This window comes from Paralichthys olivaceus, chromosome 15, assembly GCF_024713975.1.
Source record: "Paralichthys olivaceus isolate ysfri-2021 chromosome 15, ASM2471397v2, whole genome shotgun sequence".
Classification (NCBI taxonomy): domain Eukaryota; kingdom Metazoa; phylum Chordata; class Actinopteri; order Pleuronectiformes; family Paralichthyidae; genus Paralichthys; species Paralichthys olivaceus.
In genome coordinates this window covers 17,069,609-17,094,964 of record NC_091107.1, presented here as the reverse complement: position 1 = coordinate 17,094,964, position 25,356 = coordinate 17,069,609, and the positions used below count along the sequence as shown (strand labels likewise).

Below are 25,356 nucleotides of genomic sequence, written 5' to 3'. Positions count from 1 at the left end.
TATAGTCAATGCTGGCCAATACATAGATTATTGCAGGGGAGTAAAGACAGTCCTCGTTAAACAGCTGTGGCACAGATGAAGGTGGCTCCTGAGAACACCCCTTCAGTCTACAGCAGAATGGTGCACTCCAATCATTCAGCCTCCTCTACTTAAGCTGTGGTGTTGCATCAGCTCAGTCTTTGCCAGGTTGCCAGGAGGATGGTGGACTACAAGACCCAGAAAGTAATTAACAAAAAAACTTTTAACTTTTAAACTTTTTTTTAAACAAAGTGGGCTAAAGCAATTTAACTGTCTTTCAATGGTAAATAAAACTGAAAACATCACCTATAAGTGCAGCAGCTTCCACGTTCACAGAGCTATATTTTATTTATAATATACAAGGCCATTTTAGGATCCTAACCTGAATCCGACAACACATTTGGCAACAATAGTGATGCTGTTGGACTTTAATGGCGGTGTCATATTATGAGTTCTTGTATTGGCTATTCTTTGATTGGCCTTTGTGCTGTTTTGTCAAGCAAACCTGGCAACCCTGCTCAGGAACCCATGTAACTAAATGCAATGAGGTCAAACTTACCTGTTGAATTTCCTGCTACAACAAGTGAACATGTTTGTTGTTTAACGGTTCTGAACTGTGGTGCCATCTTTTTGATTTATATTAGAAATGTGTGACTTTACTCTTGTGGTAAATTCAATGTCAAAATTTCCAGTGAAGCCTTCGGGCCTGTTCACAACCAAACACACCCCTATGGAAAGAGGCGGTGCATTTAAACTAATTTCATTTATTGCGGACACTACAAACACTTGTATCTCCTTGGCTTATGCTGTACATTATAGTAACTCACCTGCCTGGGATTGTATCTTCAGGATGGCATCTGTTAGCAGATCTTTATGCCGGTTCAGCTCGGCACATGTTGGGCCTCACCCAGGAGGCTCATGTCCGCTCTGCAGCCCGGGACCATCGTGACTCTACAGCTTCATGTCAACAAGCCAGGTAGGAGAGGGATTTGATATTCATGCCAGCAAACGTGCTGTGTTCAGTTTGTGTAAATATGGCTGCTGGTTACTTGCTCCTCCTGCCGCATGTGCTCTTCTTGTCATCTGCTTGCTATAGTATGGTCATTTAACATGTGCTGTAATCGCAGATGTTGCAGGGATAATAATAATAATAATATACAACACTTTTCAAAACAAGAAAACTGTAGTCACAGTGCAGATTATATTTTGTGTTAAATTTACTTTAAACCACAAACCTTTTTTTCATTATCATTTATATAACTTTAATTATCATTTCATTTGTATATTTTCATGCATTAATTAAGTTGTAGCTGCATGTCCCCTTGCCATGCAGAAATTAGTTCCCACCTGTCATTGTTTAGAGGGGGATTGGTATGAATGTGACAGAGGGAGTGAGCCTCTTACTACGGGAGAAGCAGAGAGGCGACTGTGAAACGAGAGTTGAGTTGGGAACTGTGTGCTGTTGGTGTGAATCAAATGAAAACGAAAGAATAAATCAAGGGCTGTGCATAAAGAGAATATATATACACACACACACACACACACACACACACTTAAATAGCAATAACATTCAACAAGAGTTAGTAAGAGTGTTGAGAGATTCCTCAGGTGAACCATTCAACCGGGTTGAGGCCACGTCACCTTTGGTCGTCAGTCTTGGCAGAGGAATATCTCACAGGGCTTTATCAGAACATCTGTGGGTTGGTGAATACTGATTTAAACGCTCAGCTAAGTGCTGCAACTTGGTGCCAAACCATTCAGTGCAAATTCAAAACTGTTATGAGCTGATTTTTTATTTTGTGGCTGTTGTGGGGGATTTAGCTTTTGTTTCACTTGGAAGGTTTTGGTTAAGCCTTTTGGATTTAGTTCATTCCCAATCATTTGCCTGTAATATTGGCAACATGGGAAATGCCAGTGACAACAGGCCCGAGCTGTCACATTCATATTCTCTCCACCTTCATGTTTTCACTTTAATACACTTACTGGACACATAATCTCACTAAATTGCACATCATAACATAACATGAGCAGAGATTATTCACCTCTGTTTTATGTACTTTGGTGTTTATACATGTTTATTTGTTGATACATATCCACTTAAAGGCTGGGTTTAGATTTTTTTCCATCTCAATTATCAGATAGTTTATACCCTGCACTGTTTGGATGAGTTTGTGAGTGTCCACATGGCAGCTGGTGTCATCTCCCTCTAAATGGATTCTACATCATTTGGCGTTGGGTCGTCTAATGTGATTCTGCTGTGGTGTGGTTCATTACTGTCTCTCAGTTTGTGCCGTACTGAATATGGTGCTGGTCTGACCAGGTCAGGTCTTACACAGGAGAACAAAATAACTGTGGCCATATGATTTGGTTTCTTGTGAGTTCATTTGTCTGAAGTGTGTCTGCAAATTTGAGCCACATCACAAGTGCCTCCACCAGCTGGACATCTGTGCGATGCTGTCGTCCTCTGTGCAGAAGCGTGTGTCTGTGAGATCGAAGACTCTCTCAAATAGCCTTCGGTGAACCAGACTATTACTGGGAGCCTCAGTCTCCTCTCTGATGTTTTTCATTAACTTAAATCGGGAGTGCATTTACTAAAGTCAACAGACACAGGGAGGCACTTTCTCTTTATTCGCTGTAAACAACAGCAAGACAAAGGGATGGAGACACTTTGTCAGTTATCCCACAAATGAACATCAGTACAGAGTGGTGGGCAGAAGGGGAAACATCTGTTATGTCTGACAGGATTGCTCTGCACCATCCTCATAAGTCAGTGGCGATTAGACATTGACTTCTTTCTTTAGTGCGTGTTGTTTTCACGGCTCTCAGGTGGCCAACCCTATATCTTTCTTCACAATACTGACTACGTCACAGAAACAAGCACATTAGTGCTATTTACATGTTTTTACTGGGTCCAGGGGTTTAGCACAATCTCTGAGGTTATCAGTTTGTACTATTTGTTCAAGTTACACTTGGCTAATGCATAGTTGAGTGGGTAGAGTGGGTTGTCCGCTGACCTGAAGGTTGGTGGTTTGATCCCAGTCTCCCCTTTTCTGTGTGCCAAAGTGTCCTTGATGGCTGTGAGGGCAGTGCGAGGGTGTGTGATAGAGAAAGTGCTGCACAAAGATGAGCTGTATAAATGTGTGTGTGAATGACAAAACTATACTGTTAAGTGGTTATCAGGAATATAAATGTTTTTTATAAATACAGACCATTTGTTTCATCCAGGTTTGGTGGAGATCTGGATCCAGGGAGTAAAGAATTCTCGGTAACACTTTAGTTTAGGGAACACAATGTTAGCCACTAATACATGAGTAATAAGTGTATGTGTTAATGATCAATAAGATCTGCATTAAGCATCTCTACATATGTATTAGGTATTTATTCAACTATTTCTTATTCTTACTGAATAGGTCATTTATTCTTGACAAACCCTTAATAAGCAGCTAGTTAGTCTTGAGGTTAAGTTGCTGATATATAGTATGGATCAAAGTTAACTCCTAATACATTGTCGCAATATGTTGCTACTCTGTCTCAATTGGTAATATATTAAGACAGTGTATAAGGACTCTATAGCCTCTTTATTTTGACCCATACTAAATACTAATAACTTACGATCGTGGCCAACTAGTGGCCTTCTAAGGATTTACCAAGAATAAACCAGTTGTTAAGCAAAAATAAGAATGTGTTCAATTAAGACCTATTACATATATGCAGATGCTTAATAAAAACCTTACTAAGCACTAATAGATATCCTTATTAGTTATGTATTAATGACTAATATTGTGTTCCCTAAACTAAAGAATTCTCAGATAATAATTCATGGATCTTGAATGTGTACATTGGTGCAGATCCAAATAAAAATCTGGATCTAGTAAATTAAAATGTCATTTCACAAGGGCCCTCTGGGTGCCATTCTAATAATGTGTAGGTTTTTGCTGTTCATGTTATGAACTGTGAATTACCATCTTCTAACGACCACATGATTATTTGCGGTGAAGACATGTGGCACATTTCTCATTCTATACTTTGTTAAATGTAAATAGAGCTATTAGCCTAGCACAAAAATGCCTTCACCTCCACTAATTGTGTCTCTTTTCTTACTGTGACCAGATAATAAGCAGTGGTGCAGCTCACAAACACAAAACATGACATCTGATAAATTGGTGTGAGCATTGGCCTCTAAACTTGCAGTGTATTGTTTCATTTATCATATGAAGCTCAAGCAAGCAAACAACCTAATATGTGCATGTAGGGGGCTTTACGAAGCTCATTTTCATGCTGAGAGAAATTAAGTGTTTTTGCCTGAAACATTAGCATTCCTGGGCAGCTAAAGGCAGCTACAGGGCAGTCAGCATTGGACCAGAGCCAGACAGCTACACTAACCTTCAAAGTCTTCAGACCACTGCAAAGTTAATTCAAAATACTCAGTGATGTCCAAATTGAAAATCCTCTGCTTTGTTTTTTGTTCTCTTATGACATTTCTCATTATTTGATCCATTTGTGTCTATTTCAGTTGAATCTCAGGTTTAGAAGTGAAGTTGTTAATGTTTAATAAGTGAATAGCTGCACCAGTACAGCTTTATAATACGCTCCATAAAAACAAATGCCTTTTTTATATGTGTGTATCCATCAGGCGCTGTCACAGGCAAACTCCAGACCCTTGAGATACTTTGGGAATTCCATTTCAGAAACAGATTTGTTCAAATTGGTAGGGCTCAATCAATATTAATCAAATCCAATTCTGAGGCACAACATTGGGTTTATAGTAAATAGTGCGCCTATATATTAACGGAGCGTGAGCCATGTGTTGCACCTTGGCTATTGTTTCTCTGTTATGTGTGTAACATAACAAGATCTTTGTGAGTTGCATATATTTGTCCGACTTCTCAGAGATACATTACAGGAGATTCCAGGCGGCTGTGCTGAGATTTGAATGTGTTTTGTTCCATGTTGGTTTTTTCCCCAACAACTGGGGATGTCACGAGAACTGTTAGTTGATACCAAAATTCTAAAAACCTCACAGTACTCGCTCCCCCGCTGACCTGCGCCTGGTCAGAGGTTCTTGGGAGTCATGCATTTCTTGGGGTTTTGAATTGTGTTTGTTTGGTTTGCTCTGGAGTTTAAGAGACACTTATTTAAACAGAGCAACAGAGGAGAGCAAACATACACACTCCTGCAGGTAGGAGAGAGGTTCTTTCTGCAGTTTGTGATGCAACACTGTGTTTAGAGAAAATGCAGCATACATGGCAGCTTCTTATTCGTATTAATCGGGTTAATATCCGAATATTTTCAAATGAGCCTCTAAAGGAACATCTTTATGGCTGGATTGTGACCAAGAAGGACATTTATCACTCAGAGATAAAATGCAACGTCCTTTTAATCCCCATTTCCATTTGCTACATCTCATACAGTAAGCACATGAACGAGACAGGGCAACATAGAGTCCAGTCACTGAGCATATAGAGAACGACCTCCCAACAAAGACAGTCCATACATCTCCTGGAGCTGTCTTTGTGTAGAAAGTCTTTTAGATCTCAATGCGTAGGGACATGCAGTGAAATTGCAGTAGAGAGAACACAGTGTGTACAACTCCTTTTGCAGACAACTGCTAATTCACAGTAAGGTTTGAAAAGTGCACACAGGGTTCTGATCTTGTAAGTAGCTTTATGAATATTATCTCTAGTGTGCGTCTTATAACCACTATAACACGTAGTGTTACAGAGCTCAATGTAAGACAGCAGTACTTATCAGATGTAAAAATAAATGACGTGACATATCAATATTCACAAAAACTATTTGAATTGATTTCACAATATCTACAAATTCACAACTTGGTAACACTGTTCAGTTTGTTGCCACTTAGTTTAATAATTTGTTTCCTTAATCTATTTGTCTACGGCTTTCTACCATCGAGAGATTTGAATCAATGCTGTAGAGGTTATGTTGTATAAAACATATAATATTTAATACTTTACTGAATAGCATAAATGTATTCATATAGTAATATACTCTTAATATATATCTTATAGGATGACATGTTTCTGCTGAAGTTAACTCTGGCCCTGCATGGAAAATATTTATCACATGAATAATACAATCACAACCAAACAGAATGGCAACAATTTCTTACAAGTTCTGTTCATCAAAACCACTCAGGAATGAAGATGTGAAAGATTTCTATCAGGTATCAGTATGCATGCATACAAATAAAAATACTTTCTAGTTTAAATTTCTTTTTTCAAATATAATCCATCATCTTAATTTTGCAATATTTTTTTTTTCTTTGCGATGGCCAGTTATCAGTCCTACTGTAGTTCAGTGTCTTAACTTTCCTTTTCTTCTACCCACAAGTTATGTGTCTAAATCGTCCTGCATATTGTACTCAGTGGAATTTTTAAAAAACATTTTGGGCCGAACAAGAAATGGATAATCAGACATACAGAACGAAATATTAACACAGTAAGGTGAACAAATAGATAATAAACATTCGAGTCACATCACAAATGGAGAACACTGAAATCAAAATGAATCTTCTTGCAAACCCTTTCAGAAAGCGAGATACTGAAGAAACACTTACTTTTTTCCATGAAGTCCAATAACTTTTCTGGGTAATATTTGCCTTATTAATACAACTAATTAGACATTTTAAAATACATAACTCTACACATGTGTGCGTGATGAAATTGCACTCGCATTACTTAACAGTTTGAACACAGATGAAATTCCTTTGTGAATGCATCTTTGGTACCACTTTATACTGAACGTGTCAACTGGTTAGAGGTGAGCCAGTGTGCTTATTTTTATTACTGTCTCTGAGGTATGATATTTCACAAACCCGTGTCAAATACTCAGCGGCTGATGCTTGAAACCACTTCACCAAAGTATGACAATCTCATTACTCAGAGGAATCATACATAAACATTAGCACTGTGTGTCATCAGATCCTGAATTAGCAGCGGGCAGCTTTGAACACCCACAGCAGATGTGTATCATGAATCAGCTTGTTTGAGACTGGGCTCCTCACAGTATTATTTCATATATAAGAGTTCCTGTGTCAGCAGTGTTATGACTCGTCTTTATTTTCCCATGATGGCATTTAGGGGAAATATTCTTCTTCTTTTTGGACACAATTACCCAGTTTGTAATTATGAATTTTCACGAAATAATTAATTTAATATTTGATCATGTTGGTCTGTCTGTTGTTTTGTTACCTCCACCAAGGAGGTTATGTTTTCACCCCTGTCCTTTTGTTTGTTAGTTAGGATTGTAAGCAAGGGTACACAAAACCAACTATGCTGATTTCCACAAAACTTGGTGAAAGGATGTGGAAGAAGTTAGGGAAGAAGCCATTACAGTTTGGTGCAGATCCGTTAATTTGTTTCAGTTTCTTTAACATAACGAGAAGCATTATTTCCAAACTTTTATAATTTGTCAAGGGAATAATTCATGGATCTTATTATAAATAATCAGGCACATTTAAGGAACTGATATTTATGTGTGTGGAATTTGGTGGAGCTTGGTTGAGGTATGTGCTCTACTAAGTGCAATTCTAGGTTCAATATGAATATGGTTTTCCAGGAGATGCTCATGGATGGATGAAACAAGCAACATGTACTGTGAGGTCCCTATGGTCCTCATGCACGTGGGATGATTTTTAGAATGGGTGAGACGGATACCACCAACCACAACATTTAATCATGGTAAAATAAATGAATAGCAAATGTCCAATCTGTTATTCATTAGTAATATTAATGAATAACAAAAAAGAATGATAGCTCTCATTCTCACATCAAACCTTAGTTTGAAAAGATCTGAAGTTGTTTACCCAGGTGGGACCAAAAGTGCAGTTTGTATGGTGATGGATCTCCATTCGCACACTGACTTCCCTTTTGACTCATCTTGTATTTTGATGTTTGTAACAGAGACATATGAAGAGTGTGTGTGTGTGTGTGTGTGTGTGTGTGTGTGTGTGTAAAATCAGTGCACTACCAGACGAGGGTAAAAACACTTTCAGAACCATCTGTAAATTATTAGCATTACATCAATATGCACAAATAATTGGAGTTGTCGAGTGAGAAGCTGCAGAAGTTGAGTAGGTAATTAATGAGTAACTGGGATGAACTACAGAAACATAGATACTAAGCCCTATTTCAGTGTGACAGATGCCATTATCAGAGGTTGCAGACACACACGTACAGATTGTCATGCATTAACCAATGACTGATACATTGATACATGGTTTCTGGTATTAACACATCTCCAGAGAGGTCACAACACAGTTCATTCATTCTCCTAAGCTCATACCACTGAGGATACAGTCTGAGGAGATCCACTGCAGCTTGGTCTAAGGTACAGTGGCCGTCGAAGAGTCCATTAATCGGGATAATGCAAAATATTCCAGAGTGCATCCAGCAGCAGAAATTGCCTTATAATTAGATAACATCTGTATAGACGCATACCAAATTCAACACAAAACAAAAACACAAATGTCACTCAACAAATGGAAAACAAATTTGGAGACAGCTGCCACATCTGGAGACAAATAAAAAGTCCATCTTGTTGAACAAAAAATCAGTTGGACTGGTTTGCTCATCAGTGTGTTCCCAAACATTAAATTTAGTTCAACATTTCATTGTTTGAGATACACATTTTTTTTTCTCTTTTCATTGATTTCAGTGCATTTTGCAGTGTAATAGTCTCCAGTGGTGATAGAATATCTCCAAAATGTGTTCAGGAATACAGAATGACTGACATGTTGGCCTTTTGTTATCTACTACAAAACACAAAACCAGAACAGCATATAATGTTTGTAGACAACCAAATCCACACCAATATACTTTTACACAATCAAGTATAAAAGGGCAAAAGTACAACTTGAATCAAACTCTTCCTTATGATGAGGCAGAAATGCAGAAAATCATAATGGAGCTAAACAGCTGCAGAGACTGATGCAGAGAAATAACAAAGAGATCAAGGCAGCAGGGTACCTGCCCAGAGTATACTTACAGAAAGAAAGTGTCTGCAATGATTTAATGCATAAAACATCTAGCGTTATTTGCATTTCCATGGAAAAGGTTTAATAATCTGCTATTCAGAATTCGACTTCAGTCTGAGGTAATGGTGGTAGTTTGTTATGACTGCTCGGCTCATTGAGACGCCACACCGGGAGCCAAAACATAAATGCACATGATAATTGTTCTGGACTATGCTGGATCCTTTTAATCTCTTCGCTTTGTCTGTTCACAGGCAGAGGTCTGTTACCCTTCCACACTAATGAGCAATTTTACACTCTGTGCCCAAACCCCTGGGCCGTGGGTGGGCGGGGCACAGACACGTACAACAGTGCACAGAGCCTGTGGACACCCGTATATATGTTTACATGTAATATACACATAGACCTATTGTGCATATGTGTGCTGTTTATGCAAGTTTGAGTGTGTCAAAGCCTTTTTCTTTATGATGTGTGTATTCACCAAGGCACATAGCTTCTCCGTCATTGAACACAGTCAGCCAGTTAAAACAATAAGAGCCACTGGACTAGAAAATATACAGGCAGTCCCATGGGACGCAAAAGCAATTCCAGATGATACTGCATTGGGTCTGTTGAGATTCAGCGTGAGCTGAAGGCCAGACACGGAAGATTATTAATGATGTTCTTATGGAACTATACAGCCTGCCCCTGGCTAACAGAGCACAGTAAAGCGACCAACAAATTCTGATGCATCACTGTGCGTATGTGTGCGTGCGTGCGTGCATGCATGTTGTTAATTTGATGGATGTGTCAAACCCTTATCAGTGGTAATGAGCTACAATGCAAACTTTAACGCATGCTTGCTCTAACTTATTACAAGCAAAGCGCAAACATGTCAAAACATAGTGAAAACACAATTTGACTAGTCCTACAAAACAGCAAGCAATCAAGATACAGCAAAGGAACAATTTGATTACTCACAAAAGGGAACAGGGCCAGAGCTAAGTGTGGAGGGGAGAAAAGAAAAGCTACACAAACAGTCTGATGTGAGGATGTGCTCCCTCCAATTTCCACTACTAGATGTGAATCTATTGTATGGTCAAATTTGCCTTCCATCTATACAGACGTGCAAAATATCAAACTCTTAAGAAAAGACAGACACACCAAACATACGTGCACTCATACACACACACACACACACACACACACACACTTACACTTGCACACACAATAAGATGTAATGGACTTGGCCTCCTGCAAACCTGTCTACACTCTGAACCTAACCAGATCAGGCCTAGCATTTGGACAAATTCAGTTTTGGTTGTTTGCCTTTATGAGAGCAGGCTTTCTGTTGACATATGTGGCCCAGTAGCCTAAGTTGAAGATGAAGAACAGAACTGGGAAAATTATGCGGGATATCTTGTCCACTTTGCTGACACGGTTGTAGGACTTCTTGGCCTCCGTGTAGGGGTCATCCATTTTATGCAGATAGTGGTGTTTGGCCGACGCTCCAGTGGCACTCTTGGAAATGGTTGTCAAACCTTGGTCTTTAGCTACGTTGATGGCGTATGTGGTTCCAACAATGTTGAAGGTGTTGTTTGCCTTTTTGGACAAAGTCGCAGATTCTCTTCTCTGAAAAGGAAGAAGGCAATAAAGTAAAGGTCGTCAGGGGCGAAGCACCAGACTTAACAATACTTCCATTTGAACTCATAAAGAGGAAATAGAAGCAACACCACGAGACACGACACACACAAGAACAAAACAAAAGCCTAACCATATCGTTAATCCTGGCCATGTTAGCCTGAAACGGTTCCTGAAAAGAAAAGTAGAAAAGAAAAAAAGTTTACCAATTATATTAAAATTACCAATCTTACATACTCTATTCATCACTATCTAGCTAGTACTACTTTTTTCCTTTACACCATCTTACACTATTAATATTGTCAATTGTCAAATCTGCACCATACAAATGTGGATTGCAGAAAAAAACGGTCATGATTAAAAATTTCATGACAAAATTATCAGTTTGGTTAAATCAAGTGTGTGGAAATGGGGACAATTGCATTTTGTATCATTGCAGAACCAGGCTGGACTGGCATCTGATACTGCTAGCAGTAGCAGCACAGAGCAGGATTAGAAACAAAGCAAAATAACAGTGCCTGAAAACATGTCTGACAGACTGTGTCAATGAGAGCAGCCAGGCCTCTTCAGGCAAACAGCTTGCGACAAAACAAACACGACAAAGGCTGTGTGATGATAAAGCTGGCTGGAGCAACGGCTTTCTTCCCTGCTACTACAGAGAAATCATTACTGTCTTTTATATTGAAATCACACAGGGAGACTGAGCTTTATTTGCTAAATTGGTCCGCTCAGATAGCTAAACTTACGTCATCAGAGCATCCTGTCAGCCTAAGAGCGTACAGGGCCGTGCACACGGTGAATGTGAGAGAACAAGTAGGGCACAGAGATTAATCACCGGGCAGAGTTTCCTGTGTGGCAGACACTACGTGCGTCTGTGAGACTGGGCTAATTTTCTTCACACTGTTCATCTGCACAGTGGCCACTTTAAGATCTGCAGCACAACTGAAGTCGAACGTGTCGTGCAACAAGAGTTTCACCGCTCCCCTGTTTCGCTTTTGCTCTGAGCCGAGCTTCAATTTTTGTTCTACTTTTTCAACCTCATTTAATTTTCCTTCCTTTTCCCTTCACTCTGTCTTTTTAATTAGCATAACTAATGTGCCCTCCTCCCCTCTTCCAAAATGCCTCCCTGTCTTTGGGCACACGGCTTATCAGCAACTGTTTTGCTTGGTCTTCATGGTAAATATTCGCACACACTCACAAATGGGGGCAGGGAAATGGCTTTACATGCAACAAGGCAGGAGCAGTAGACCAGTTTGAGGGTGCATATCTGATTGTTTTATATTGTGTTTGATTGACGTCCATGATCTATGTTTGAAGTGAAACAAACAGATATTACCACTGTACAAACTGTATCCCACCAAATCACACAGATCCACACTACATTCATAAACCAACAGAAGGATTGACGACTGGCTGGCTTTGTTTACTGGACAAATTATACCCCAAGTCTTTCATCTGTGACATATTTGAAAAACGATTAAACGTAAGCTAGTCGCATGGCAGTCAGATATTTCTCAAAAGCAACATTTTCTGTAAAATTTGTTATGTGATGGTCAGTCACCTCGAACGCACCAACCTACTCAAAAGGGACCAATCCAGAGGAACACGCTGAGTGTTTCGCACAGGCTGGTATCTCATCTGCATCTCATGAGGCCCAGAGTTAACACTGACTGATGCATTAGAGCAGTCGTAAAAATGTGATAAAAGCAGTAAGAGGGGACTGAGCCATCACATTGTTTAAAGGTGTGGACAATGTGGGTTTCAAGACACTGATGCACATGACCAGACTGACATTAATGCAATATTGTTTTAAAATGGTGCAAATAGATCCATGTAAGTCCGTCGGCTGGTTTGAAGTATACTCGGTGTCTGCAGTACATTTCAAAATTTGGAAGAAATTTTGTAATTCAGATTGTGAATCATGATTGTGTTACAAAGATTGTGATATGATGTTTTATTGCTGGGCCATGCCAGGAGAGTGGCACATGTACTTTGCGTTCATCACTGTTCTTCTAGAGTCGAAGTCTCATCTATTTTCTTAACGTACTGTGTGCAGTTCTTAGCCAATTTTTCCAATATGTGACTAACTAATAAATATTCCTGTACCTTTTCAATGTAAAACCACTCTACCGTAACCTACTTTTATTCAAGGAAATACAGTAGTTATAACAGAAACTTCACGCAGCAGACACACCCCCAACATACTGTATCAACGAGTGGCAGCAGATCAGCGAAGCAGCCGGCACGCCCTGCACACGCAACCCAGTTTGGCCCGGGCGTTGAAGAAAATTGCCGACCATAACTAATGTGCATAAATCGCACAGGGAGACCACTTGTTAATGTCGAATGTCATAAGCAGTGGAAAGGGTAGGTAAAATAATGAGCTTATTAAGTCATTGTTACATTTCAGACCTGTCTGATGGAGGCAGCAGAATTGAGGTGGAAACATGTTCAATGTGATCAGTGCAAAAGCAGCGAGACTTGGGGAGAGATAAAAACGCTCAGAGGCGGCTGATTGCATTAAGCAGAGAAATGGCGAGCCGCAGCCTGAAGGGCTCTATCTCAAGTCAATTAGTATGGGGTGAGAAAGAGTCGTACTGATGCCCCATGGATAACCACATACTTTCCCATGTTATCGACTCCACGTCTCACACCACCACGAGACTCCTTACATCAGCAGGAAAAGCCAATGACTACTGTAATGTGTCTTATGACTTTAAGCATAGACCCCTATATGCGTCACGAGTCCCTGGAACTGAGGATGATCTTTGCCCAGTAAGCTGACAAAAGAGCTAAGCAAGTAATTTTCGGTTGACGTCCTCTCCAGTAATTTATATGGTCTAATTATTAGAGAAAACACAAAAGGCATCAGCCCGTGTGCATGTTTTTATCAACCTAATGTGACAAAGCACATAATTTACTTCCGGCCAAAGACTCTTGTACACTATTCAAAGTCATTTGACTAGCTGCAGGCACAAATAACCCCTGAATACAATGCATCTATTGACCTTGTCTTTGTAACTTCTGCAAATTGATGCATCAGAATTTCCTTACGAGTGTGATTAAGTACCCCGGGGGTAATTGTGCCTCGCTGTGTCCTGCTGTTTGGAGTTCAGTGTGCGCATGTGTGCATAGAACTGAACCTTGTGACAGTCTGTCCCGGTTTAAGATTGGAGATGAGGTGTTGGCATATTTAATAGCCTGAAGTCTGTGAGCATGTGGGTGCATTGGCGTGCAGACGTGGTTTTTATGGAGATGTAGTGTCCCTGTTGTGCCTTTTAGTGGTACTTGCAATAAATATCACACTTAGAGGCGACCTGAGCTTTATGTCATCCCTGCAGGTTGTGTTACAGGTTACTTACCAGCTAAAGTAACCTGCTTTGTTATCCCAAATCATCTAAATGCATCAAATTAAGACAAGAGTGGCCAGAATATGTTCTCAGGGGCTTTGCTGCTTATAAAAAGTGCCAAAACATATTAGCTTTTGATAGCCACAAGCTAGACAAGTCGCCACTGACAGCTCACGGATACTTTTCCGATAACGGGTTTGCTTATGGAGCTGTGCCGTGTAAGTTTGCCCGTGCAGGACTCTGGTGGACTGATAAAAGCCTGTGTCTGGTGACGATGGTGTTAATAAAATCATAGTACAGCATGGTTAGTGTGATATAACCACTTCATTTTGCTGTATGACAAGGATAGAGAAAACTCTGGCAAATATTTGTGCAACCAGCTCAAACTATGGCATAGAAAATGTTTCATTTTAGAAGTTTAGTAACAAGATGCCTCCAGGAAAGGCAGCTAAAATTTGTTTTTCCACCTGAGCACACCAACCTCCAAAAGGGAAAACCTATGCTAGCAAACAAGCTGCATAACAGTGTCATGCTCTGCTCTACCAAATGTGAATGATGCTAACAGGCTGCTTCTCCACCGTTGTCTAACAAACCCATTCTGTTAAAACATCTGTAGTTGTAGTCATCTATGCAGCAGGTCTGGAAACACAAGATTATGAGGCGTAAATGTGAAACTGTGATGATTCCTTGGCTCTGGCAGTGAGGCCCACCGCACAATGAGCCAGTGCTCCCATCTCTGCTGATGAAACCAGCGTTGAATAAATTTAACACAGTGGTGTCCAATCGTGTGTCATGGAGAGCCAAGAATATGCAGGCTTTCATTTCCACCAAACTCCCCACTGGCTAATTTCTGTAATAAGCACACCTTTAGCTGGTGACGGAGACCTAATTAGGTAGATCACTTGTCAAACAGAATGTTAAGCAAAAAAAAAAAAAAAAAATGGCTGAGACCCCCCAGAACCTGCAAAGTAAGTTGTGCACATTAACTATAACTGTCTTTAAACCTGGATATAAAAAAGCCTGGGGGGGCACTGTCTTTTATTCTGGTATGGAGGTAAGGGTAGTGGCCTTGCTTCAGATAAAGAGCTTGAATTTTTCAAACTGAGCTTAAAAACACTCTTTTCTTATAGCTTCTCCTCCTATAGATTTTCCCCCTCTTTATTCTAAATACATTAAAAATGAAAAAAGGAAGTGTAGTGTGATGCCATTGCTTTCCAGTAGCTCATTCTAGCAGGGGAGTGTTATGGGAGTGCCATGTCTCCCTCTGTGACCCCATTCTTTTTTATCTATCATGACAACTGCATGCTCAGCACAGCCCCTGAGAAGGCAGCTCAGGCTGTTGCCATTAAGAGGAGGCATCAAAAGGAAGAAGAAAAAAAATAACTCTCCACTCTGCTGCAGTGTATCGCTGCGAATTATCCCCACCAATTGAAAAGTTCCATGGCAGCAATATACATTTCTGCCTATCACTCAGAGGACCAAATGTCATAGTTTAAAAAAACTGAAAAAGGCTGCACTGATTGTGTCAAACAGTTTGTACATAAATAGCAGAAAATGGCTTTGTGGCTGTGTCATTTTCTTTACGTGTCGTCTGTGACAGAAGTGTTCCAGCATTTTTATGTGCGAGCAGCAACAACAGTTTCCTCTGCCAATCTTCTTTCGCCTCCTTACTTCGACTCATTAGAAAAGCATAATTTAATATAAAGCAATGGAAGTTAATGCAAATACATCATGGTGTTTGCCAGCTTCCTTTCAGTAATGTACATGTGCATTTGGAAAATCAACCACATGTAGTTCTGGATATTGTGCAGTAAATCAAATTTTTTATTCTAAGCTGTTTACACTCGGCACCATGCAAATTTACTAGGTAGTCTCAAAAAACATACAATCAATATGATTTAGCAGATGTAAATGTAAATGTTTTATATTCAACGCCTCAACAATGTCAGTTAAAGCCGAGTAGACTGTCATCACCCAATTGTGTCATTTATTGAATCTATATGAACAATAAATATGCACCTTTGAAGTTTATGGTGCAGCAAAACTAATCAATAAATCAGGACAAACATGGATATTTCATACATTCCGGACCAAGTGCTTTATTTTTTGTTCATGGGTTCTTTGTGCTCTGATACCTTCTCATGCCTCTCATCTATTTCACTAGATGTGATCAGCCATAAAACATCAAAGAATCATGGTAAATTTAAGAACTGTGTCTACCGTGAGACACTGATCACTTTTTATTTATGACTTCACCACAACTTCATAGACCCGTGCATCCTCCAAAATAAAACCACAAAAAGCTAATGTGTGCATGATCCATTCTTCTACTTTTCCTACCTTGATGTAAATTCACTCACCATGTTATAGCTTCATAAACAACGCGAAACCAGCTCAGACCATGGGTAAAGTAAAAACCTGTAAGCTGTGCATGATCAGATTTCATGCTCCAAATAAAACTGTCAGCTTCAGGTGATTGGTTTTAAAACATTCAGTTTTTAATCTGTAAGCCTCTAATTTGCAGACTAGATGCAAGGCTGCCATTTTTTCTGGGGAGAATGAGCCTACACTGACTTAAGGATGAGACTTGAACATTTGCTGCCATCATAAATCAGGGCCAGCATCTCTGGGAGTTTACGTTTACTGTTTTTTTTGCTCTCACTGTTCCGCCCCACTGTCCCTGTTCCATTTGGCTGTTAATGAATAAATAAAAGCTCTCTTTATAGTCTTTATAGAGTACTCCAGGCTGTGTTAAGGAAGGAATTTTCTATCAATGTTCCCAAAGTGCAATTTGCCCTCGTCACTCCTTCAGTGTAAAATGAGGACTCTCTAGGTTATCAAAGCAGACGATGAAGAAAATTATTCTGGAATTTAATAAGCAGGAAAATAAATTAGCAAAGAGGAGACAAAGTCCTTCCTGAAAAGCTTTTTGTTTTGAGGATGATGTGCTTGTGATTTTTAATGCAAGTGCACACTGATGACATGTTATGTCCATACATTTTGAAACAAATATGAAAACGTATCAATTAAGAATCACTCACCCTTATTTCCATGCCCTCTTTTTTCCCATCCCATGCCCAGCTGCGCTTGGTGAAGTAGTTGACTGTGGCAAACTCAATCAAGGCAGAGAAGACAAAGGCATAGCACACGGCCATGAACCAGTCCATGGCAGTGGCATAGGCCACCTTAGGGAGGGAGTTTCTAGCACTGATGCTCAGGGTGGTCATGGTTAGCACAGTGGTGACCCCTGAGGATGAAATAACAACATTAGCAAACAGGTTATTTTTTGTTGAGGAAACACTTAAAGGATAGTTCATCTCTCACAGCTTCAGTTAAAGTTTCCAAAAGGATCTGAACAGTTTCGTTTTTTATTTTTTTAATTTAGAAACCTTGTGTGCAGCTTTTAAACTGTGCCCACTCGGGCCATGTAACAGAAGGTCAAGATGGGCTTAAATTATCCATTTTAGCTCAATCATGTAAATTACTCTACTGGGCTTTAAAGAGTGTAAAGTTTTTGAGCCAAACAGTATGGTCCACCGCATTGCAGTGCTTCAACTCTACACAATCATCGACTGTGAGAAATCAGAAAGTGGAGCCACACTAACAAAGTTCAGTGGTGCATAAACAGTGTGAGTTTGCTGGGTCAGTCTTGTAGGTTCAAGCAGGAAGTAGCTTCACAATACAATGAACCATTAATGTGAATGTTCCGGATTGTACGCCTGACTTTACTTTTGTTTAAACCAGTCTGACATGTTTTTCCGAACACCAATGGATGCCCTTGTAGAGCTGTGTCTACTGGAGTCACAAGAGTCCCTAAATATATACAGTGAAAAATAATTTCCATTAACAACCATGGAAAAACTGATGTAATTTTACCTTATATACAAAAAGGAAAGATGCTAGAGACATGCATACATTTAGTACAGGATAATATATTATGGTTAGTTACATGATTATGAATTACATCATAGAGAAAACAGAGAAAACACAGAAACACTAAGAACTCAGCAGAAAGATCCTAATTTCAGTTTATTGCTGCAATAGTGAGAAGAGAAAATATGAGACCTGAACACTTGAGGGAACCTTGTCCTTCACAGTAGATGTTTCAATCATTCCACTGAGAAAATGACACTGATTACAGCTCCTCTCCTCGTGTGAAGGAAATTGTTCTCTACAAATAGAATTTCTTGTGCGACTGAAATGATTTTTGTGATGACGGTTCTGGGAGAAATGTTCTTGCGGGTGTGTTTGCGGGGAACTGAAGGAACATTATTATTGCATGGTAATAAGCTTTTGTAACTAAGTTTTATTTCCTAAACAATCCCTTGCTTTGCATCCTATTTAACATCTGTCACTCTGACAGTGTGTGTGTGTGTGCGTACATATGTTTATTTGCTTCATATCCAAATCAAAATGCAAATTATTCAACAAACACAGGTCAGGGGCTCTTTCATAGATTATGCAGCACAATCTATTATTATTCATGGTACAAAGGGAGGATAACACAGTGAAGTGGCACATATGCAGCAAGGGGGCAATGTCAAACAAAATCAAATGCATTTTGTGCAGCTTACATTTTTTTTTAAATTAAACCCTTCGGCATAATATTTGCAAAACACAACATCCTCCTGAGAGAGGTAGGATTTGGTTAAAGGATTTGTTGTCTTCTACTGTTTAAATAAGTGGTGATTTGATTTAAATTTTCCTTTAAAATTAATTGGGTTTTGTTTGTTCCACCAATGGAAACATGCAATCTGACCCTTCTTAGTCCACTTTAACTTCAGTGGGATTATGTTACGTGCCTGGCTTGATCTAAATCACCTTGAGCTCAGTAAGTAATAACACTTTAAACCAGACTGGCTGCTCTGTAGTTGACAAAGTAGCCGAACATCCTCTTTGACAGATGCAGCACCTTGTAGATCACCTGCAGCATTTTTTCTATTCCAGACTTTCCAACTTTTCACTCTGATTAATTAGCGTTTTTGTAGTTACAGAAGTAGGAACAAATCAATACTGTGATAGAAGCTTAGGAAAAAAAAACATTACCCATTCTAACCCATGTGCAAAATGCCCTAAATACACCAAGCTTGGTTTTTATGTTATTTACAACTTTTCAAGGGGAAAATTCTTGTTTTGTATTTTGCTGAATAATCATCAGCTCTGCACATATTTTTCTGTTAAACCTCCAACATTTGATCTCACTTGTTCAATTAATCATGCAGAGCTTTTTTTAAATTGGATTAAAGACACAAGATGGCACTCACCAAACACAGTGCGAGCAGGAACCGACTCTCTGTTTAACCAGAAGGAGACCTGAGACAGTATGACAGTCATGATGCACGGCAGGTAGGTCTGAATCACAAAATAGCCAATTTTCCTTTTCAAATGGAAATATGTTGTCATCACTACATATTCTCCTGAGGGAGAGGAGAGAAACATGGAGAGAAACATACAGGGTCATGATTATTGATTCAGCAGTGCATAGCTGGGAGCAACACAAGCTGAGACATTCAAAACTTGGTTTCATGGGCCATTAATGTGTGTGTTTGAATCCTCAAAGTATAGCTCATAGGTCTAGGTCCTTAAGATAAGTCATAGTCAGAGATAATAATTTTTCCAAGGTCATTTTTATGTTCAATTTGTATAAAAGACATAAATGCCTTCTGTATCACTTCAGTTTTAACTAGAACGATTTGGAAAAAGCATAAAGTTGAGAATTTGAAAGAGAAAAAACGAATGAATTAATCTTAGAGTAAACATTTACTGAAGCTGTCAAAAGGGCATGCTCTCTATTCATCACACACTGTACTACACCACACATGGGAGTGAACCTTGAGCTGAAATTCAAAAGTTAACAGGAATGGACACTGGAGGTATAGAAAATAAAATAAGTAAATACAGTTTCCCAAAACTGATCCTTTCAAAATGTAAAATGAATAAATATCACAATGGACAGCAATAAAAATGATCACTGAATGAGTTCTTTGTTTTGCTGAGAAGGTGGCTCTGAAAAGTTTGCTGGTCTGACTCCAGCTGCCGGAGGAGTAGCATAGCTGGGAATCCACATTTAAACTGAGGCATTGGATTCTTTAATCTACACCGACTCTGACCAGTGCTCAGCATCTTTGTCCTCATCTTTGTCTGTCAGCAGCTCCTGGGGAGCTGAAAGGACAGCAGCCAGACACCAGGCTGATTGATGGCAGAAAGTCACTGGACACAAATAGTTTTCAACCAGGCTGCATGAGGATTATACAGGAAGAAAGCGGTGTTTTTATATAGAGAGTCATTGATTTTATTTTCTCTGGTGTTAGAAAGCTCACAGTGACAACGTTTATATGGACGTTAACCAAAAGTCTGAATTAGAGACTACCATTTAAACAGCATTTTTTGATAAGATTAACTTGAATATGCTCACTAATCCAATTATGACATGTTGAGTATTCTGACCTCAGTCACATTATGTACACATGTATAGATCCCGCTTTTACATTATTTTGCAACATCAATGCATGTCCTCTGCACAGGATTGCTGGGGATTTTCTGGGGTAGGGGAGCAATCATAGTTATCCTATGCTTTTTAAGGGAAATGTATTGGGTCCTCTGTGTGCAATTTGCATGTTCCTGTGTTTGCATGGGTTTTTTGCAGGTATTGAAGACTCTTGTCCTGCAATGAATTGGCTTCACCTCCCCCTACGACCCTCAAAGGGATAAGCGGTATAGATAATGGCTTGATGGGCGCATCCATCCAAGGAGCGGCGAGGAGGTATTGTCAAAAAGGTTGTTGGAACAGCCGACATATGATGTAGTGGCTGTAATTATAAGGTGGGTCATAATCAGACTGTGCTCTGTAGCATGTAAATGGAATATTCTATTAGCACCTTATGTGAACACCACTGATAGGCATTTTTTAAAAATTTGAATAAAGTCAGTAGTCAGAATATTGGTGTTCATGTAAACATAGTCACTGACACCAGGACCACACACACAGTCATTACAGATACAATTTAATGATCTGAGTGTTTGGAAGGAACAAAATAGATTTGTTGTGCTGGGGATCTCTGGGTGAGTCGAGTCCTTTCGGAGTTAAATATTTGATTAACTGGATCCTAGCAGTTGGTGACATGATGTCAAAAAAAAAAGCTTTTAAAAACACTTTCCATGGAACGGCTACACAACCTTTTCAGAGCCACCCTTCAAGCCAACATCAGACCTTTATGTCAACATATAGATTTTCTGTGGAGTGTTCCTTTTAAACTCAGATCTCAGACTTTGCTGCTGTTGTGAAAAACCCTCTGCCTGCATCAGTCTAACCTCTTCATATAAAACATTTCCTTCAGCTCCGATTTTGTCAGTGATGGCAGTGAATGGACACAATCACAGTCCCCCTAAGCACCAGCTCATGCCATGTCTGTAATCTGTGGTGCAAAGATATGAGAAAAACAGCCTTTCACTCCCTGAGGTGTTTTTTTTTTTTTTTTTTTTTTTTTATGAGCAGATTTTAACCAGAGCTGAACTGGCTCAAACCCAGCCAGTCCCTCTGCTTCCTGCACTCTATTAAGTTTAAAGTAAAATCTGACATCCTCAAGCTGAACTTGTTTATGAAAGGGGTCAGGATGACTCCACTGGCTCCCATAGTCAGACTTTAGTTGATCTTGTTCCTTCAAAATTTCCCCCCAAATTTGCCAGACGCAAGTTCAAACCAGCACACGGCAAAACACTGAAGATGTGCTCAAGGAAAGTTTTCCCTGTGGAGTTACACAAGTTCTATTATATCAGAAGCTTTCAAACAACTTTCTGCTTCCTTGGAAAACAGGCAGTGTGTCATCCAACAAAGCTTTTAGTCTCCAAACACAACTGATGTCAGACAGATCTGTGACTCTCACCTCCTGAGAGCTACACCAGCAAACGGCTTCACAACGGAGGGTAAATCTCTCAAAATGAAAGTCGTTGTTGTTGCTGTGTTGTAAGCTACGCACTCTTTCAGTAATTACCTACTGCCCCATTGAAGAAACCTTTTATCTCTAGCTCTGCAGTAATCAGTCCTTCAGCACTTTATCCATGTTACCTAAAGCCTGTTATCTAAATTGACATTGGAAATGTTTTATTGATGTATTTCCCCAGATAGATCTCTTATCAAAATACCTTGGCAACTAACATTTTCCTGTAAATGATCACTACTAGTATGTATCATGAAAAACACAGCACGTATTTCTCCATTTTATGTTGCAGGAAATATTACAATGAATGTTTTTGTTTATACTATTATACTTTGCTACCCAGCTGTTACCTTGGTACTTCATACCACTATAAGCTTTAAGTCCGTCATGAATAAAAAGTGATGGGACTGTGTTTGTCTGATAAAATGGTTCCTCCGCGATGTTGATGAGAAGAATCAAATGAATATGTAATCAAAAAGTACAGGGGAAGAATATTTGTCCTTTATCTTTATGCTTATAAAGTCGACTCTGGGCTGTTAGCCCACAACAGAATGGAAATAAGGCTTTCACCTCTGGCACACTTCTAGTATCTCTGTAAATATGCTGAATAGTTTTCCCAGAAAACTGATAGCAGTCATCATTTTCCCGATGGAGCCAGATAATGCCAGCTGAATGTAGAATGGCAGAAAGTGAAGAAAAGTGCAGACTTACTTTATGAAAACACACAGAGTGCCAATAAACAGTGAGGTCTGTATGTCAACAGAAAATAAGGGAGAAGGGAGTTCATATATGATGATGCACTAACTTTGTTTCACTGCTTGCAGTATCCCCCATCAAATTAGAATTTGGTGTGTCCACTACAGCTGTCAAACTGTCATTAGTGTACATGTACACTGCAGCCATAAGCTCAGTGTGGTGTTCGGTTTGTTTTAATTTGAGGAAAGTACTGCTGATTGGCTGAGGGTGCCACATAGTCTACCTGTGCTGGAGCTGATGGTTTCTTTGCCAGTAACGTGTCCTAGCAGGTCGTACTGGTTCAACCTTGAGCCGTCCTCCGCCACAGCAACAGACCTCTCGTCTCCCTGAGTCCACTGGTAGATCACCTCATTGTTCGTGTAAGCATCTGAGAAAGACGGTGACATGGATAAGAGACGAACATGTGAGGCAACTTTATCTCATCTGTCCACATTGAAGAACAGATCAACATTTGCTATGGTAAAAATGTTTGCCTTAGCACAATCATCTTCAGAAAATCTTCTTGTTGTCAATACAGTAGTGAGAGAGTGATCTATAGTCTTAGTCAATTATATGATATAGACTTTTGACACAGAGGTTTATTCCTACCGACTTTGTGATTGGACTATAGGATATAAGAATATATATTTAACGATATAGAAAAAAACCCACATTGTTTTATATTATGCTCTAGCCTTTATTATGTTGTGCAACAGATCACTCTGTATTTTGTGTTATGTTCATTTTGGGTATTTTTTGTGATTTGAAAAGCACTTTGTGTTCTTCCACACAACATGGATGCAGGACAATTTGCATAAAGATAAAGGCATTTATCTAGTCTAGGGGACTGGAGTGTTCAAAGTCCCCAATCAAAGGAGGGAAGCATCTCAGCCACTGTCCCGCCTCCAATGTCTCAAAATTCAACTTGATGAGCAATTGTCGGTTGGTGTCAAGCAGTTGCACACAGGGAAGGACAGGTTTGTGCTCATCTCAGCCCGTGCTAGAGGAACTGTTGTGCTTGCAGAGTAGAAATGCTCCCTCTAAAGTATGCTTTTGAACGTGACACAGAGCGGGGTTGAGATCTCAGACCAGCCGAGACAAAACAAGGAGCTCCTTCCTAAAAGAGAGGCTGGATCTGTGAGATGCAAAGACATGGCCCCATGTTACATGGTCGAGAAAAAGGTAGAAGTAACGTGCAATGATGTATATTTTTATAGGTATGTTAGTTATCAGTATGTTACTGCACCACTGTAATAACGGCCTTCTAGAGTTGCTAGCATGATTGCAGAGTATTTTTAAGAACCAAGATATACTGAACAAACTGAAGTTCAAGGAGTTTCTAAATTTTCCTTAAATACCATTGACATTTTCTTGCTGCAACTTCTTCTAACTTAATGGCTGTCTATAAAACCCATAGCCAATGGCTTTAAAAATATATAGCACCACTCATATACTGTAGCTGCAGTGAACCAATATTGGTCCATATGCTAGTAATATAAATCTGTAATGAATAGCCTGAACGTGTTTTAGTGTGTTAAATGTATAGCCTCTTTTTATCAAGGGAGCTCTCACTCTAAGCTGATGGTTGATTCATTTTGCTGTGTTGCTACAAGAAACACTTCTCAGTATGACAGTTATCTCCTACTCTCTTATTCCTCAGTGCAGTTTGAAGTTTTGCTTGGACAGAAAAGGTGCTGAAACCTGCAGAGAAAATCCCCCCACTGTTTCTGCAGTACTGTTTTCTATCAAGCTCTTGGTTTCCTATGACCGTGTGGACTGACTTACAACTTCCAAACTTCAGAGGACAGGCATGTGCATCCATCGGGAAATCCTCCAGGTGCATGGGGCACTCAGCATGAATGGTCAACCTGAGGGGACAAGGGGAGAGACAATATTTCACTGGTGTTGCCGCAGTGTCAGCATTGTCAGAGTCGATACGACTGTATTTATTATGCACCAAGAAACTGACATTAGAAAAATGAAAATGTGGGATGTAAACATAAAGCCAAGGTATGTAGGTTTACTCCTGTATCCATGATCACTCAGCTGACTGACAACAAAAACACAATGTCCAGGGAGCATTGGAGTTTATATTATTTGGTCCCATAGCCAAGCCACAAAATGCACTCTAAATAAACAGAGAAATTGTGCATATTATGTCCCTCATACATGTTTAATCAATGCAAGGATTAAATTTGCTGAGTTCAAACAAAACTGTAGCCTATAAAAACACCCTACGGTGGACTGGGTCGCTAATAAATGGACTACAAACAGGGTTATTGTAACTCAGTTTAAACATTTATAGACCAGGCATCAATCCAGAACTGCGTTAGGAACTGGGAGTGGAGCAGGATATCCAAGTAGGTAAATGTACTTGCTTTATGAGGCATTCTTATTTGTTAAACATACTGGATAAAGTGAACATAGCTTGATATCCATCATGCTTAGATACTGAGTTTTGTGGCTTGGTATGCTTACAGTTTTTATAATTTAGATTTAACTTGTTTTATCAGCGTAAAGACTATTTCATGTTGTAAAAGGTTACGTTCATATAAATCTTATTGGAAACAAATTATTAAAACTATCAATATCACAGACCACTTCTACAGTGTACAGTTTCTAATTAGCTCTTTGTTTTGCACTTGCAACAACCCTGTGCGCCCATTGTTTTCCACCCTCTTGACTGCTCTCCAGTGCTGCCTCA

At 39.5% G+C, this 25,356-nt stretch overlaps 1 protein-coding gene and 1 long non-coding RNA gene across 3 annotated transcripts in view; one reads left to right on the top strand and one right to left on the bottom strand.

Annotated features, from left to right (window-relative positions):
- LOC109628566 (uncharacterized) lies at positions 1-24,456 on the top strand. The gene is made up of 4 exons (XR_011246197.1): positions 1-222; positions 868-994; positions 23,721-23,834; positions 24,313-24,456. It is a non-coding gene; the product is annotated as an uncharacterized lncRNA (long non-coding RNA).
- The window catches only part of gabra3 (gamma-aminobutyric acid type A receptor subunit alpha3), an 82,878-nt gene continuing 62,899 nt past the window's right edge, over positions 5,378-25,356 (bottom strand). Inside the window, exons 6-11 of one of the 2 annotated variants that reach the window (XM_069539649.1) lie at positions 24,438-24,520; positions 22,897-23,040; positions 19,245-19,397; positions 17,022-17,227; positions 10,764-10,802; positions 5,378-10,621 (exon numbers count right to left, since the gene is read on the bottom strand). In XM_069539649.1, the coding sequence (XP_069395750.1) occupies positions 10,301-10,621; positions 10,764-10,802; positions 17,022-17,227; positions 19,245-19,397; positions 22,897-23,040; positions 24,438-24,520 (946 nt within the window). In that variant the 3' untranslated portion in view covers positions 5,378-10,300. The remainder of the gene's footprint in view (positions 10,622-10,763; positions 10,803-17,021; positions 17,228-19,244; positions 19,398-22,896; positions 23,041-24,437; positions 24,521-25,356) is intronic. The other variant, XM_020085711.2, reaches the window with a different exon arrangement.